Genomic DNA, 15695 nt, shown 5'->3' with positions numbered 1-15695 from the left:
AGAGCTCAAGCCCTAGTGCAAGACAGAGAGCTGGAGCATGAGATCTCTGAGCAATATGAGCTGAGGGACCAACTTGCCAGGGCAGAGGAGATGGAGCTGGGCTGGACATAGGGCTTCTGAGTTTGCAGCTTTGATGGGGAATAACCCAAGACCTCAGACCCCCCTCTGCAGGAAACCACGGAACAACAGTGCCCAGATGGGCAGAAGCACAACCTAACCTTGACCTCTTAATTGGCCCTTTATCATCACTTAGGTGCCAGTCTCACCCCAGGTGGCAGCTTTTCACAAGAAGGGACTGTCAGAGGTCTCAGCTCCACCTGGATTAATTCTTGCAGAGACTGGGAAGAGGGTGAGGGAGACACAACTGATGGCTTCTCAGCTCTAGGTCTCTGATAGCCTAGGGGATGACACTCACCAGAAGGTTTGGCTAGAACCGGGTTGCCTTCTTTCCCAACCTCCACACCTGTGGAACCTCCCACACCAACCAGGTCTGGAGGGGAATGAGTCCTAGCCTGCATTCGGGGTCAGAGAGTGAGGGACAGAGTTTGAGGTAGGAGTGAGGACAGGGGCTATGCAGTCTAACCATTTTCAGTTTGGAGCTCAGACTCTGACTTGGAGGTCAAGTATGAAGATACAGCAGGGAGCTGTAAGGATGTAAGGATACAGCTGGAGGTCACTGAAAGGATGTGACCGCCAGCTGGACTCACAAGCTAGACCCAGGTAATTAGATGCCCCTCACCCCCTCCCCTGTCCTTGGAATGTATGTTCTGCCTGCCATTCCCACAGTGGGAGGCATTTTCAGGGATTCAGCCTTGAGAGAGTAATGTGTTCTCAAGAACATCTGGATGGTATATGTGGCTGAACCTCATTAAGGCCTCTATATCAACTTTCAAGAGTCTGGCAAGCAAGTACGGAGATCTACTTGTCTGTGGCCGCCCAAGACAAGTCTTGTAAATAAGTTCCCTTGCTTACTAAACCTAATCTGGTGTAGTCTTCCTCTTTCTTCAGTCTTTTCTTGCCCTCCATGTACAGGGGCCAGTTTACAAACCAGCAGGAGCCAGGATCAAGAGATTGGGGTGGGTGTGCTCCTCTCAGCCATGGGGATGGGAGATCACTCCCAGAGCAACTAGACCTGGTGAGTGAATTCCTGGCAGAAGTGCTGCTGTGTGCAACAACCCCACCCCTGCTCCAGGATTCCATTATACACAGCCTTGGGGAGAGGCACCGTTTCCATAGACTGAACATGAGTGATGCTCCCTGAGTTGGCAACATGGCAGATCTGTACCCCCAACTTTTCTACCTATGTCAGACGTTGTTAATCAATCACAGTCTCTGTTCAGTCTGGACAGTGGCTCAAAATCCTCCTCCTCAGACAACCCCTGCCAATTCCTCAGAGCTAGCATATGAGATGCTAACTATTTGCCATCATTGGCCCTGACCTCCTGGAGCTTATCAAGCAGAGAGAGGCTGGGGAAGGACCACTTCACTGCTTTATTGGAAGGGGAATACACTCCGTCACAATGCAAGGCCCTGAGCCCAGCAAGATCTCGAGTTCGAGATGTAGCTGGTTGGCCGTGACTCTGTAGTGGCCCTTGATGAAACCCTGGGAAGCGCAGGAGTGGCATCTCCAGTAGGCCTGGATGATGCGGGCAGCGTTGAGCATACGGCAGTAGCACCAACAGATGCGCCACATGCGGACCCAGGACTGCAGCCTGACTGCCACCCACTCCTTCCGTGTAAAGTTCTCCAGAGCTGTCTGCCGCCTGTTCTCATGCAGCTTCACCAACTTATGCCTCCACCAGCCCTGAATGATCCACACTCTGAGAGCCGCGTGCAGCAGTGTGCTGTGCACCAGGGTGCCCCGCCACCAGGCCTGGATCTTTACTACTTCTGGATTACTGACGGGAGGCCTATTTTGGGTTCTTGGGATCTAACAAGAAAAAAGACGAGACAGTTGGAGGATATTCCCCACCCACTTCAGCCCCAGGGTGTGCCAGGAAGGGATCCTGATGCCCTATCAACAATCATCCCTTCTTCTGAACCTCAGGAACACTGGGAAAGGCACTGGCTGGAACCAGAAGACCAGGTAGGTGTCCTTTCTCTGTCCCACTCTGGTTAATGGACATGGGTACATCACATTGACCTCTGAATCTCAGAGCTCCCATCTGTAAAATGGTAGTATATCTGTCCTGGCTACCCAGTTTTACATGGGTCAAGTTGGCCAGCCTAGAGCAAGAATACCATGATCAAGGGGTTATCATAGTCCACCTGAGCCTGTCCACCTGACCAGGATCCATGATTCTTCCCTTCAGACCCCACTCACCTACTGGAGAAGTGGCTTCCTCTTCTAATCCTGCTCTTTCATCCTTGACTGCAGCTCCAATCCACAGCCTGCTCTCTTCCTCTGTGATATCATAGTATTTAAAGTTTAGGGGCTTCCCTGGTGGCGCAGTGGTTGAGAGTCCACCTGCCGATGCAGGGGACGCGGGTTCGTGCCCCGGTCTGGGAGGATCCCACATGTCGTGGAGCAGCTGGGCCCGTGAGCCATGGCCGCTGAGCCTGCGCGTCCGGAACCTGTGCTCCACAACAGGAGGGGCCACAACAGTGAGAGACCCATGTGCCGCAAAAAAAAAAAAAAAAGTTCCCACATCCCATAAAATTCTGCCTCTCTTATCTCTTCCCCATCTTCACTTCTCTTGCCTTTAAAACTTTAAATCTTAATTAGCAAGCAAACATACATGCTCACGCTCATACACACACCATTGATTAAGCCCAGCTTCCCATATGTTGGCCATTCCATCCCACAAACACAACTCCCACATTCCCACCCCTAGCCCCGTATCATCTGGGTGGGGGGAATCTTACTGCTCTGGGACTCTTATTAGCATCATCTACTCCCTTTGTTGCAGCTATATTCTCTTGTTTAGCCTAGAAAAAAATGGGGAAAGAGGACAGACAAGAATGAGTTTATTCCTGTTCTTAGCTCTGGAACATACAAAGGACACTAGCCACAAGCATTAGGACACAAAGACCAGAGACCTCCAAGTCCAGGCTCCTCCTAACTCTGCCTTCTCTAAGTTCGGTGATGGTGCTGGCGGTAAAGATTTCAAGATCAGCTCCTCATTCTGCTGAGGCTCATTTTTTTTTTTTTTTTTTTTTTTTTTTTTTTTTTTTTTTTCGGTACGCAGGCCTCTTACTGTTGTGGCCTCTCCCGTTGCGGAGCACAGGCGCCGGATGCGCAGGCTCAGCGGCCATGGCTCACGGGCCCAGTTGCTCGGCATGTGGGATCTTCCCGGACCGGGGCACGAACCCGCGTCCCCTACATCGGCAGGCGGACTCTCAACCACTGCGCCACCAGGGAAGCCCAAGAGGCTCATTTTTAGTGTGTTCATTAATTGTTTTGGACTGGTCCTTCTCCTGCAATCAGCAGTTAGGGGAAAGGCAAGAGGGAGGCTGCTCTCCCTCCCTCTCCATTAAGTAACCCACACATCCCCAGCGTACAGGGCTTCCCAGAGTATTCAGATGTCAGGGAGATCCCCTCATCCCAAGAGATTTATGGGGACATCCCTAAAAAAGCCTAGTGTATCAGTCTTTCTCTTACACACCATTGGTCCCACATGGATTGGGTATAGATGGTTCAAATGCCCTCAGGTCTGTGTTCCTCTAGTCATGGCATGGAGAGAAAGAGTGGGGGAGGGAGACCTATGGTGTCATAAGGGCAGTTATGACTCAAGCACCAGGATGGCTCCCAATAGTTAAGCCCCCTCCAAAGAAAAGACAGAAGTGCTGTCCATTCTTTTCTGCTGGAAATGGCCAAAGCCCTAAGCTACAAAAGCAAGACACCAGAAATAGTGGCCCACTGATGTAAAGGTGTATAAAGATAGTCATTGGTGATATCCCCAATTGGTAAAATTAATGGTTTATAGTCCATTCAAACTATAGAATACAACATAACTGTTGAAAAATAATGAATTTGATCTGTGTGTACTGATGAGAAAGTATACCCAAGATGTATTTGTAAGTGAAAAAGCTGAACATCATTATGATCCCATTGGATGGGATATAAAACCATCATTGGATGGGATGGTAAAAAACTGTCAAGATGTATAATTATACACGTATGCTATAAACACAGATAAAGGGGGAGAAAGGTATATAGACCAAACTGCTACCAACAATTACCTTAGGAGAGAAGAGTTGAATTACTGACCCATTCATACAATACCGGGGAATTCTGTGAGGCCCCCAGGATGAGCAGACCTGCTCTCCTTCCCCTGCAGGCTTCTCCCCTTCCCACTCTTCCCTGAAGGGGTCTACTGAGAGCCTTTGGGGTGAAACTCTGGTAGAGGGGGAGAAGAATGGTGGAGAAGAAAGGGGGTTGGAGAAGGAGGCTCATCCCCATCATGCTCACCCCAGGCCCCTTGCCCAGCACACCCTCAAAACCTTTGCTTGGATGGTGTCACCCCTCTGCTCCTCAGCCTCTGGGGCAGCTCCTCCCTGCCCACTGGATTAAGTCTGAGCAGGCCCTGGTGGCATTCAAAGCCCCAGCACCCTCCCTGCCCCTAGGGTCACCACATTTACCAACACCTATCTCTGGCCTCTTTCCTGTCTGAGTCTGCCTCCATCCTGGGACTCAGCCCCCTCGTTTACCCAGGCTGCATATGTGGGATCTTTCCTGTGCCCTTAGAGTGCAGGGACTTTAATTTCTCCCTTCACTCCTCAAATGCTCATGGATCCAATTATGAGGAGCATGTGTTTAGTGGCCATTCATATATCTTCTTTTATGAAGTATTGGTTTGGGCTTCCCTGGTGGTGCAGTGGTTGAGAGTCCACCTGCCGGTGCAGGGAACATGGGTTCGTGCCCCGGTCCGGGAAGATCCCACATGCCGCGGGGCGGCTGGGCCCGTGAGCCATGGCCACTGAGCCTAAGTGTCCGGAGCCTGTGCTCCGCAACAGGAGAGGCCACAACAGTGAGAGGCCCGCATACCGCAAAAAAAAAAAAAAGTATTGGTTTAAGCCTTTTGTCCACTTTTATTGGATTGTTTGTCTTTATTACTGAGTTGTAGAAGTTCTTATACTCGATATGAGCCCTTTGTCAGATACATGTATTGTAAATATTCTTTTCCCTGGCTTGTGACTTTTTAAAATGCTGTCTTTTGATGAACAGATGGTTTTAATTTGGATGAAGTCCAGTCTATCAATATTTTATACTTAACGCTTTCTCTGTCCTAGGAAATCTTTGTCAGCTCCAGGGCCACAAAATAATTCTCATGGGTTTTCTTCTAGAAGCTTTATATAGGTTTAGCTTTAGTTTTTGTTTAGGTCTGTGATCCATCTTGAATTATTTTATTTTATTTTTTTCTGGCTATGATGTTAGATAGAGGTCAAGATTTTTTTTGTTTGTTTGTTTGTTTGCGGTACGCGGGCCTCTCACTGTTGTGGCCTCTCCGGTTGCGGAGCACAGGCTCCGGACGCGCAGGCTCAGCGGCCATGGCTCACGGGCCCAGCCGCTCCGCGGCATGTGGGATCCTCCCGGACCGGGGCACGAACCCGTGTCCCCTGCATCGGCAGGCGGACTCTCAACCACTGCGCCACCAGGAAAGCCCAAGATTTTTTTTTTCCATTGAAAAATGTATTTCCTTTCTGCATTGAATTATCTTGGTACATTAAAAAAAATCAATAGACTGTGTATGTGTGAGTCTATTTCTGGCTTCTCTATTCTGTATCATTGATCTGTTTGTCTCTTCTTACTCTAACACCACCTGTCCTGATTACTGTAACTTTATAGTTTTTCAAGACAGTAAATCTTGAAATCAGATAATGTAAATCCTTCAACTTTGCACTTCTATATCAAGAATTCCCCAACTGCTCATACAGTTGATTTTTGTATATTGCCCTTGTATCTTTCAGTTTCGGGGGTGCTTTTGATTTTTATTTATAAACAGCTTTGTTGGAATATAATTCACATGCCAGAAAATTCACCCCCTTAAAGTGCACAATTCAGTGGTTTTTAGTATATTCACATATATTTATTTGCACACAATACCATAGGTATCTTGCCTGCTTGCTAAATTTTCTTATTCCAGTAGTTTTTTGGGTAGATTGGGGGTGCCTGTATGCTAGTTGCAGGACCTGGAGGTGAGGTATCCTCAGTGGCTTGTGGTGGGCTTCCTGATGGGGTCCGCAAAGTGGTTAGTAGGATCCGCATCCCTTTGATGTTTTGAATCCTACCTGCTGTTCTCTCAGTTCCTCCCCACCCCTCAGTCATGCTGCTCACCTCAGTGTTTTGAAAGGAGTGAGAAATGCACACCTCAGTGACCGCTGAGGCTGTGACTCTGAGAGTGTACCAAGGCCTCATGATGACCAGAGGGTCTTCAGAGGACAGGAACAGGCAGAGATGGGGAGGGCCCCACCTAGTGTCTTTTGCATGGTTCAGAGCTACAAACAGAGCTAAGAGCTTCTACAGTGGCTGCCCCCCACCCATCTAATTGTGGCCTTGAGTCCATCAGGGGAGAAGACAGGAGAGCACTTGAGCCCACTGGAGTGTGAGGTGGGAGGTGTAATTCTGCACCCCAGAGTCACATGGCTTCGTATTTGTTATAAAACATATAGCAGTGAGCTCATTGCCTACTCAACTTCCCTACATCTACTAGACACTGCAAACTAAACTTGATCCTTCTCATCCTGCTTTCCCCACCTGGTCTTTCTCATCTTGGTAAATGTCACCACTGTCTATGGTGCCACATTCATCTCATCCCACAGTCAGCAGATCAGCAAGATCTGTTGGCATCACCTCCAAACACAACCCAACCAGAGCTCTGCCTCCCCACTTCTGCTGCTGGCCCTCTCACACCACCATCACCTCTTACCTGCTATTACTACAGCTTCCTAAGTGAATGCCCTTCTTCCCCCAAACCTTTACTATTTAATTCTCCACAGAGCAGTGACTTGTTTTTTTTATTGTGAACCAGATCCTATTACTTTTCTGCTTTCAACCCCTCTCATGGCTTCCCATTGCTTGAAAGGAAGGGAGGAAGAGCCCAACTACACAGAAGTCTCAGCTGACCAAGGCTGAGACTAGAAGCCATAAGAGGGATTATTTTCAGTTTCAATTCCAAAGGCATTTATTTTCAAACTTTCCTTTCTCCCTGGGAATGTGCTAATGGAAAAGGGGTTTGTGTATTAAGGGGCATTTCCGTGTTACTTGCAATATTATTCAGGAGGTATGTGTATGCTGTCGTTGAGCTCAATTTAAGGTGGGACATAGGGAGTGAATTCTAGTAACATCCTCTGATCCACAACAGGGTTTTCAGGGGTTCAATCTGAACCTGACCCTTCTGGCCCCAGGAGAATGAAGGTAGGAGCAGGTCTGTCCAAGGGAAAGGCCTCATGAGCAGGGGAGCAGGAGGGAAGCCCTGTAGCTTCCTCCCCCAAGGGGACCACGCTGCCGCTTGAGAACCATAGGCTCAGCTGTTGGGCCCAAGGCATTAAGGGAAAGTTCAGAGCAGAATCCTTAACACACCTTGCTCATTTTCCATTGAGGACACTTCACTGCACTGCTGCCTCTCCAATCAGCCTCTCCACCCCCTCTTTACTTCCCATGGCAGAAGCTGAATTATCCAGTTGGTGGAATCAGGAGAACACATTAACCTGGCAGGGTCACTGCTGTGAGGAATCGTGCAGCCTGGCTGTCATTCGGACTAAGGGCAGAGCTATTTCCACCTCTGACCCTGTCCCGAAGCAGTGAGCAATGCAGGGCCCCACCTCCACCCGGACCCCCACCCCAAGGGCAGTCTGGCTCCTAAAGCTTCCTAACCAGGCCTGTGTGGTACAGGTCAGCCTGACTTGTAGGTCTAACTGTCTTCCCTTCAGTCCTCAGACCCCACAGCCAGCCCTTACACACACTGGACAGCCACAGCTTCCTAGCGGAGGGATCAGCAGCTTCTGACCCCAACCAGCCTGGAGCACTGGGTGGAAAGCTGGCCTAACAAAGTCATAGAGGATACTCCGGGTCTAGGAGCCAGAAGCCAGCTGAGGGCTCTATCCCCAAATTCGCTGGAAAGGATAAAGCCCCCAGGCCTTTACTAAGCCATCCCCTGCCATCCCCCTGCACCCCGCCCCCAGTCAAGAAGCTAGAGGAGACAAGGCCCAGAAGAGGAGGCTTTTAATACAAAGAAGGCAGGGGGGATAGCCTGGGAAGAACTTAAATAAAGGGGATGAGAGTGTCAGGAGCCAGCAGCAGGGGGCCTGGGGGCCCTATGGAGAGGGATGATACAGACGGAGTTCCGGGCCTCTTTGATCCGCCACCACCGGCCAAGCCTGCAGGGGCAAGAGGAGCAGATGAGGGCGGGCCCAGCCCCACCGTGTATCCACCCCATTCCCACCCAGCCACCCACCCTATGCCATTTGCGCCACCCGCACCCCTCGAGAAGTGCCTCATACCTGTGCTCCTGCCCTACCCCGGCCACCAGGAAGTCCCCAGCACTGGAGAACTTGAGGCTATTGATAAAGCCCACCTGAGAAGAGGGAAGGACAAGGCAGTAAGATGTGAGAACAGATCCCTCACCACAGCCCCAGCATCACAGTCAAAGGCCCAGCCTGGGACTTCCCTGGTAGCGCAGTGGTTGAGAATCCGCCTGCCGATGCAGGGGACACGGGTTCGTGCCCCGGTCCGGGAAGATCCCACATGCCGCGGAGCGGCTGGGCCCGTGAGCCATGGCCGCTGAGCCTGCACATCCGGAGCCTGTGCTCCGCAACGGGAGAGGCCACAGCAGTGAGAGGCCCGCGTATCACAAAAAAAAAAAAAAAAAGGCCCAGCCTGGGTTAAATCCCTGCTCTGCCTCCTGCCACCTGGGCCGGCCCTCTACCCCTCAGGGCCTCAGTATCCACCTCTGTGAAATGAGGAAAGTAGAGCGCAGGCCTCGCAGAGAGTTTGTGGGGATGAAGGAGACAGTGTACGCCAAGTAGGGCCTGGCTCCTGGTCCTGGCTCTGGAGACTCCATGACCATCACCATTAACCCAAGCCCTGAACTGTCACTAGAAGTCACTGACAGATCCTACCACTCTGCCCTAGGTTGCACCAAGTCCACACAGCCTAGCCTGGCATTCAGTCTGGCACCAGTCATGCAGAACCCATCACAGGGCCAGGCCCTCCATGCCTTTGCCCACACTCCCCTGCCTTGTACCCCAGTAACCAGGACAGGGCATAGGACAAGGAGGGGAGTGGAGGTGGGGAAGGGAGAGGGAGAAGGGAGGGTTCCTGCAGGCCCTGAGCTAGGAGCTGGGGCTAGAAAGAGAAGTCATAGCTGGCCCTGCTCTGAGGAACCGCCCTTCTGGCAGGAAAACACTGTAACGGGCCTTGGGAGTGTGGTAAAGACAGGCTGGGTATTCAAGCCTCACTCACCAGGGGGATGTCGCAGAGAAGGTCAAGCTGCCGGAAGCCCTCCCCGCATTGCCAGAGCCGCACAGAGCTGCTGTGAGAGCCTGGGGAACAGGGAGACAGTGAGCACCCCCCTCACCAGCCCACCCTGAGATCCCCTCCTTTCTGCCACACAGGGCACCCACCTGTGGCCACGAGGTCTGTGTTGAGCAGGGCTGCCACCGATGACACCCAGAAGGGCTGCTCCAAGCCCAGCTCCCCCCGCAGCCCATGGGCCTCACGCTGCAGGGCAAGTGGCCGCTTCTTAGAGAGGCCCCACAAGGCTACAGAACTGTGGACAGGGAGCAGGGTCAGTGAGGGGGCCAGGGGCAGAGCAGAAGGGCCACACGGCAGGAAGGGACCAAGTGCACACCAGCCACAGGAAGCAGACAATCCCCTGCGCTCTCTGCCTCAATCTCATCTATGGAAAGGGGTTACTATAGCTCCCGAGCAGGAGGATTCTACACGGCAAGTCCAGGGACAGTGGCAGTGGTGGAAGGCAGCTCTTACCCATCATCTGCACCCGACACCATGTGCTCCTCGTTGATGAGCTGGATGCTGTCGATGGAGCCCCTGGAGAAAGGCACCATGAGGGGCGTGGCCCAACCTCACCCCCAGCCCATGCGGGTGGCCACCTCAATGCCTGGTGCAGCAGGCCGCCTTACTGGTGGCCATAGAAGACAAGCTGGGACTCCTCGGGGATCTTCCACACACGCACGGTCCCGTCCCGGCCTCCAGCGGTCACGCAGCACTCCCTGCTCAGAGCATCCAGTGCAGCCACGGCATCCTGGTGCCCGAAGCTAGAGAAGGGGACAGAGGGAGGATGGGGTCACCCGTGAACCTGCACGCGCACATCCGCGTGCCCTCTGCCCGCACATACTCACAGCGTCTCCACGTAGGAGTTCTCTGCCACATTCCACACCTTTACAGAGCGGTCGTGGGATGTGCTGTAGAGCTGGTGGGTGCCTCTGCGGAATGCCAGCCCCTAAGGGTGCATGGAAAGAGGGCAAAAGGAACCTGGACTACAGCAGGCGAGACAGACGTCAAGCCCAGGGAGGACGTCCTGAAAAGCAGGTCAGGACGTGGCACAGGGAGCCAGCCCCCATCAAGAGCGCTCTGTGGGGCTCTGCGTGGAGCCAGGGGCACACTTGCCTGCCCTCAAGCAAGTACAGACTTCTCAGAGGCCTCCTTCTCCCTAGGCAAGCTCGACTCAGTTTCCCCAAGCTCTTCCCTATTTCTTCACCCTGTTTCTGTCCTGTTCACCAAAGTGCAGGTTCCCTGAGGATGGGGAACCGCTGCCTCATTCACACCATTCCCCAGATCCCAGTACCATGCCTGGCCCACTCAGGTGCTCGAGAAACGTCCACTAAAGGAGGCCCAGCTTCTCACCGACACGGCGTCCCGGTGTCCCGTGAAGGTGTACAGGTGCTGGCAGCTCTGGGCCTCCCAAATGAGAATGAGCTTGCTGCGGTCACCCGAGGCCTATGGAGACAAAGGTAATGGCCACGGGCACCCACCATGTGCCCACACCTCTCACCTACTCCCGGGGCCAACCCTGCCTTACCAGGTACTTGCCATCGGAGGAGATGGCCATGCAGAGGATGTGGCTACTATGGCCAGAGGGCTGCCCCTCAGCACCCTTCTTGGCTCGAGGGATCACATGAAGCTTCCGTCCACTTTCCACACTCCCTGACACCAAGGGGGAAGAGAGATGCTACTGGGACAGAAGGCAGGACTGTCTGGCAACACCCCTCAAGGGCAGCATGGCACCATGGAAAAAGTACTGGCCTTAGGTCAGAAGATCTGGCTCAGCCACTGTGAGCCCTTGGACAAGTCACCTCCGTTTCCTCATCTGTTAAGTGGGGACAATAATCCTAAAGGGCAACCATGAAGCCCGGAAGAAAAGGGACAGGAAAGTGCTTGGACTGTTGGTACGAGCTCTTCCTGTTACTACTATGGGTGGATGAGGACAGCCCTCAGTGGTCAAAGGCCAGGAACCCAGGAGGACCAGGAACTCAATCCCAGGACTATGCAGAACCTCGAGTGTCCTCTAGTCCAACTGCCCACCTGAAGCATCAATTCCCATTAAATCATCATCCTGCCTCCACTCCATCATCTCCAATGACATTGACAGGGAGCTCACAAGTCCCACTCCTGGGCAGAAGCTTCCACTGTCATCCAGAAAACACCTCTTCGGAAGCAAACCGGTCTCCAGAAGCTTCCCCCATCGTGTCTCAGTTTTCCCTGATTATTCCCTCCTCCCCAGACCAGCCGGCCCAGATGATCCCTCACAGCTGCACCTCCACCCAGGCACTCACTCACACTTAATAATGGTGCAGTCTTTGGCGGCAGAAAAGATGGCCAGGTCGTCAGGGGTGATAACCAAACATGTGATGGACAGCTGGTGGCCTCGTAAGATTCGAATGTCAGCAGGGTCTGGGGCCTGGATCTAGGCAGGCAGGGGCCGGGTCACTGCAACTGGGGGCAGGAAGGCCCCCCTCCACACACACACATGCCATCCTTTCCCACCACACTGCCCAGAAGGAAAACCGGACCCAGGGCTGCCAGGACCAGACCATTACCTGACCCTGTCTGCCCAAGTGCCCACTATGTTCCAGAGCAAACACCCCACAGCCTGAGTCCCGAGCCGGGCCATCTGCCCACCAACCCAGGTGATTCCCTCCAATCTGACACCAAAGTGCCCTGTCTGCTCACCTCCTTTGCCACCGACTTCTGCAGCCTGCCTCTCTGCTCGAGCTGCATGGAGAGGAGAGGGGTGAGATCCCAGGAGCAGGACAAGCCCCATCCCTTCCCTCCCACCACCCTCCCTCTACACTCACCACGTCCTCCTTCAGCCTCCCCGCCACCTGGTCCTCCTCAAATTCGCGGGCCTCGGCCTTCTCCTCCTCTGTGTAGGACAGACCAAGCCAAGTAAACCCAGGCCAACACCCCACTTTTCCCTTTGCATCCCCAACCACCACCTCAGTCCTGGGCCCTGAACATTTGGGCTGTGTCCCATGGAAGTTCAGGCCACCTCGGCCAAAGGGGAGGGCTGGATGGTCTCCTTCTGCCCACCCCCTGCCTTTACTTATCAGATCAGTCTGAAGCCCCCTGAAGGCCTGGCCCACCCCAGGAGATCCATTAGAGCTCCTAGCCACCCTCCCACAGGGCCGCCAGCAGCAGCAGCCCCAGCAGCCCACCGACTACCTGCATCAGTCACCCACCAGGTGGCTGGGGCCAAAGCAGGCAGACTCAGGCATAGGCCCCGCCCCTCACCTGCCCAGTCCACAGGCTCACCTTGCTGCTTGAGCTGCTCAAGGTAGAGCTTGGCCAAGCGCAGCTTCTTCTCCTGTGCGGTCTCCTCCAGCTCCTCCTCCTCCTCCTCCTCATTCCTCCTGGGAATTAGGCTGTGAGCAGGAGGAACTAGGCCCCCTTCTCTGGCCACTAGGACTGTGCTCCTCGCTGCTTCCCCAGCCACTTGACGCCCCCATCCCTGCCAGCCCCCATCCTATGCCAGCCTCAATGGTCTCACACACAGAAAACTGAAAGATGTGACTTATCAAACTGAAAGGGCCCACCCAGGGCCCAACATAAGGGTGAAAACAGACCCCAAACCCAAAGAGATCACTGTGAAATCTCTCAACTCTGGAGGGAAAGAGAAGGTTCTACAGGCTTCCAAGAAAAATCAGATCGTATACAAAGGGTCAAGAATCAAAATGACTCCAGAAGTCTCAACAGCAACACTGAGAGCAGAAAACAAAGGAGCTGCACATACAAAATTCGGAATAAAACGCTAACCACTGGAATGGCATGCCAGTTAAACCATTAATGATGAATGAAGACATTATCAGATATACAAGGTGCCACAAAAGTGGTCCTTTGTCCTTCTTTTAAGGATGGAGGATGTGCTCCCTGAACAAGAGAGTGAGCTAAGAATGGGGAAGGCACAGGAGACAGGAAACAGAAGATCCAACATGGAAAGCAGAAACGGTAGATCTCAGAACAACAACGACACACACACCTCCGACACAGGGGAGCAGCCAGCTCAGATGTGATGCAAGGAACCAAGAGGCAGACATGTTGGGACTATCAACGCCCCATCCTCACTGCCATGGCACCATCCTCTACCCTAAGGATGGGATTCCAGGTGAAGCTTAACTGGGCCTGGCTTGACCTTGTGCTAGTGAAGTCCTTGCTTTCCCCTCCATGCCCCTCACTCAAGATGAGTCCTACTTTGACTTGCTCCTGGGAGCTGGAGGTAAGTCACGGGAACTCAGGAGCAGAAAACCTAGGGCAGCCCGTTCCCTCTGATCAAGTGCCTGCAGATATCTAGTCCCTGTCAGGTAGCCCAGTTGTTTCCTAGACTCATCCATGACCTTGCCCACAACTTCCCCAGAAAGGACCTTGGAAACTCTCAAGGAAGCCAAGGCCTGACCATGCTCCTGAGACCGGTTAGTACCAAGTGCCCAGCAAGTGTGCAGCCGACAGGGTTGGTGCTGCCCTTCCCTCATACACCAAGGTCTTAACTTCAACTCAGTTTACCCAAGGAAACAATCTATTGTTTCGGGTTCACACATAGAAGACAGAACTCTAAAGTAAATCAAGGCAAGTATACAACCATTGTAATTCCACTCAGATAACATTCTGGAAAAGGCAAAATTCTAGGGACAGCAGTTACTGGTTGGAAGGGGGTGGGAATTGACTGCAAAGGAGCCATGGGGGATTTTGGTGGGTGGTAAAACCCTTCTATATCTTTACAGTGGTGGTAGTTACCCAACTATATGCAACTGTCACAACTCACAGAACAGTACACTAAGAAAGGTGAATATTACTGTACGTAAGTTATACCTGAATCAGAAAAGGGAAAAGAAAATAAAGAAGAAGAAGAAGAAAAAGGAAGGAAGGAAACCAAAGAAATGATTAACTTAAGTCAGGAATGGCAGTTGGGGCTTCTAAGTTTCTACAAATGGTCTAGTTCTGGTGGGTGCACAGAGGTTCATCATTTCATCATTACTCTCTATGGTACAATTACATTTCACTAACTTCTGTAGCTAATACATTTCACAACACATTTTTAAAATATTTAAAAGTGCTTAGCACAGGGCCTGGCACACACCCACAGTAAACTTAAGACTACAAAAAGTATATATTAAGTCTTTCTGTGAGCAGGTTAAGGCCAACATGTACTCAACTTTTAGAAGTAGGATTTCTAAAGCCAACTCTTAAGGAAGTCACCGGGATTCTCTGATATGACAGCTTCCATGCCACAGGGTCAGGCCTGATACCTTGCTAGCCCCCTCTGAACTCTGCAACATACTCCACCCCCATCACCTGCAGAATGGAGGAGGTACGCAAAGCCCTCCACAGTTCAGATGCACCCACTGCCTACCCTCCCATCCTCTCCATCTCCCATCTAGCCCGCTTAGCCCCCAGACTTTTCTCTGATCCCTGAATGCCTTCCCTACCTCTCCATCCTCATCTCTCCAGGCCCCATTTAAACTCCCCTTCTCTGTTTCGACAACACGCAGCTCTAAGATACACATCCCACCACAACACATTCCGTCTTCACCTGCCTGCTCATCTCTGTTCTCTCAACAGTGAAACTAGTGCCTGGCACTCTCAATAACTGAAACTGTGGGAGAAGAGAATGAAGAACTAGCAAGCATTTCTTGCATCCCTTTCCCCTTGCCTGGAGTTCAGCTCCCTGTCATGAAGGAAGGTCTCACTGGTCTCCCATTAGGTCTGGGGGTCCTCCCCACACAGAGACCCTGCCCCTGCAGCGAAGGAAATGACAGTTCTCAGGGTCAAAAAGTGGAGGAAAGAATCAAGATCTGAGAATCAAGGGCCAGAGTCCTGGGTTCTAGGCCCAGCTCTAGCCCCCGTCATTGAGTACTCCTTCCATATACAATGGGCCCCAGTGTTCTTTCCTACTAGGTGGAAAAAAAGAGCTCACCTCTCACTCTCCGAGTCGCTTGAGATCTCCTCATTCATCTTGCCGCCACCCTTGGACTTGCCCTTGTCCCCAGAAGAGTCTCCCTAGGAATTATATAATACTTTCTTTGGTCAGGGGTCCCGACCACCCCGGCTCTGACCAAGGGCCCCTTAGGGTCCCTCGAGAGTCACTGGGAAAGGCGGTAGCTCCCGGCTCAAGTGAAAGGCTTTTTCAGCATTTGGCGCGCGGAGAAAGGGACGAAGCTGACTCCAGCTGGGGTCCTGGGGGTGAGGGGACCGGTGCTGGGGTCCCCGGATGGGGATGATGGTAGTTCCAGTAACATAG

The 15695-nt window shown here is 52.4% G+C and overlaps 2 protein-coding genes across 4 annotated transcripts in view; one reads left to right on the top strand and one right to left on the bottom strand.

Annotated features, from left to right (window-relative positions):
* Window positions 1–1144: 1144 nt before the first annotated feature.
* Window positions 1145–15695, top strand: part of LOC136791962 (protein mono-ADP-ribosyltransferase PARP3-like) — a 20250-nt gene continuing 5699 nt past the window's right edge. For both annotated transcript variants that reach the window (XM_067044036.1, XM_067044037.1), the window contains exon 1: window positions 1145–2086. In XM_067044036.1, coding sequence (XP_066900137.1) covers window positions 2010–2086 — 77 coding nt within the window. In that variant the 5' untranslated portion in view covers window positions 1145–2009. The remainder of the gene's footprint in view (window positions 2087–15695) is intronic.
* Window positions 8148–15695, bottom strand: part of RRP9 (ribosomal RNA processing 9, U3 small nucleolar RNA binding protein) — a 7739-nt gene continuing 191 nt past the window's right edge. Inside the window, exons 2-15 of one of the 2 annotated variants that reach the window (XM_059075272.2) lie at window positions 15372–15454; window positions 12716–12825; window positions 12259–12326; window positions 12134–12175; window positions 11741–11867; window positions 10983–11107; window positions 10808–10900; window positions 10303–10403; window positions 10084–10218; window positions 9929–9991; window positions 9565–9710; window positions 9404–9483; window positions 8443–8516; window positions 8148–8319 (exon numbers count right to left, since the gene is read on the bottom strand). In XM_059075272.2, the coding sequence (XP_058931255.1) occupies window positions 8226–8319; window positions 8443–8516; window positions 9404–9483; window positions 9565–9710; window positions 9929–9991; window positions 10084–10218; window positions 10303–10403; window positions 10808–10900; window positions 10983–11107; window positions 11741–11867; window positions 12134–12175; window positions 12259–12326; window positions 12716–12825; window positions 15372–15454 (1341 nt within the window). In that variant the 3' untranslated portion in view covers window positions 8148–8225. The remainder of the gene's footprint in view (window positions 8320–8442; window positions 8517–9403; window positions 9484–9564; window positions 9711–9928; window positions 9992–10083; window positions 10219–10302; window positions 10404–10807; window positions 10901–10982; window positions 11108–11740; window positions 11868–12133; window positions 12176–12258; window positions 12327–12715; window positions 12826–15371; window positions 15455–15695) is intronic. The other variant, XM_059075274.2, reaches the window with a different exon arrangement.

This window comes from Kogia breviceps, chromosome 10 (genome assembly GCF_026419965.1).
Source record: "Kogia breviceps isolate mKogBre1 chromosome 10, mKogBre1 haplotype 1, whole genome shotgun sequence".
Taxonomy (NCBI): Eukaryota; Metazoa; Chordata; class Mammalia; order Artiodactyla; family Physeteridae; genus Kogia; species Kogia breviceps.
The sequence above is the reverse complement of the archived record's forward strand: the minus strand, read 5'-3'. Positions and strand labels throughout refer to the sequence as shown.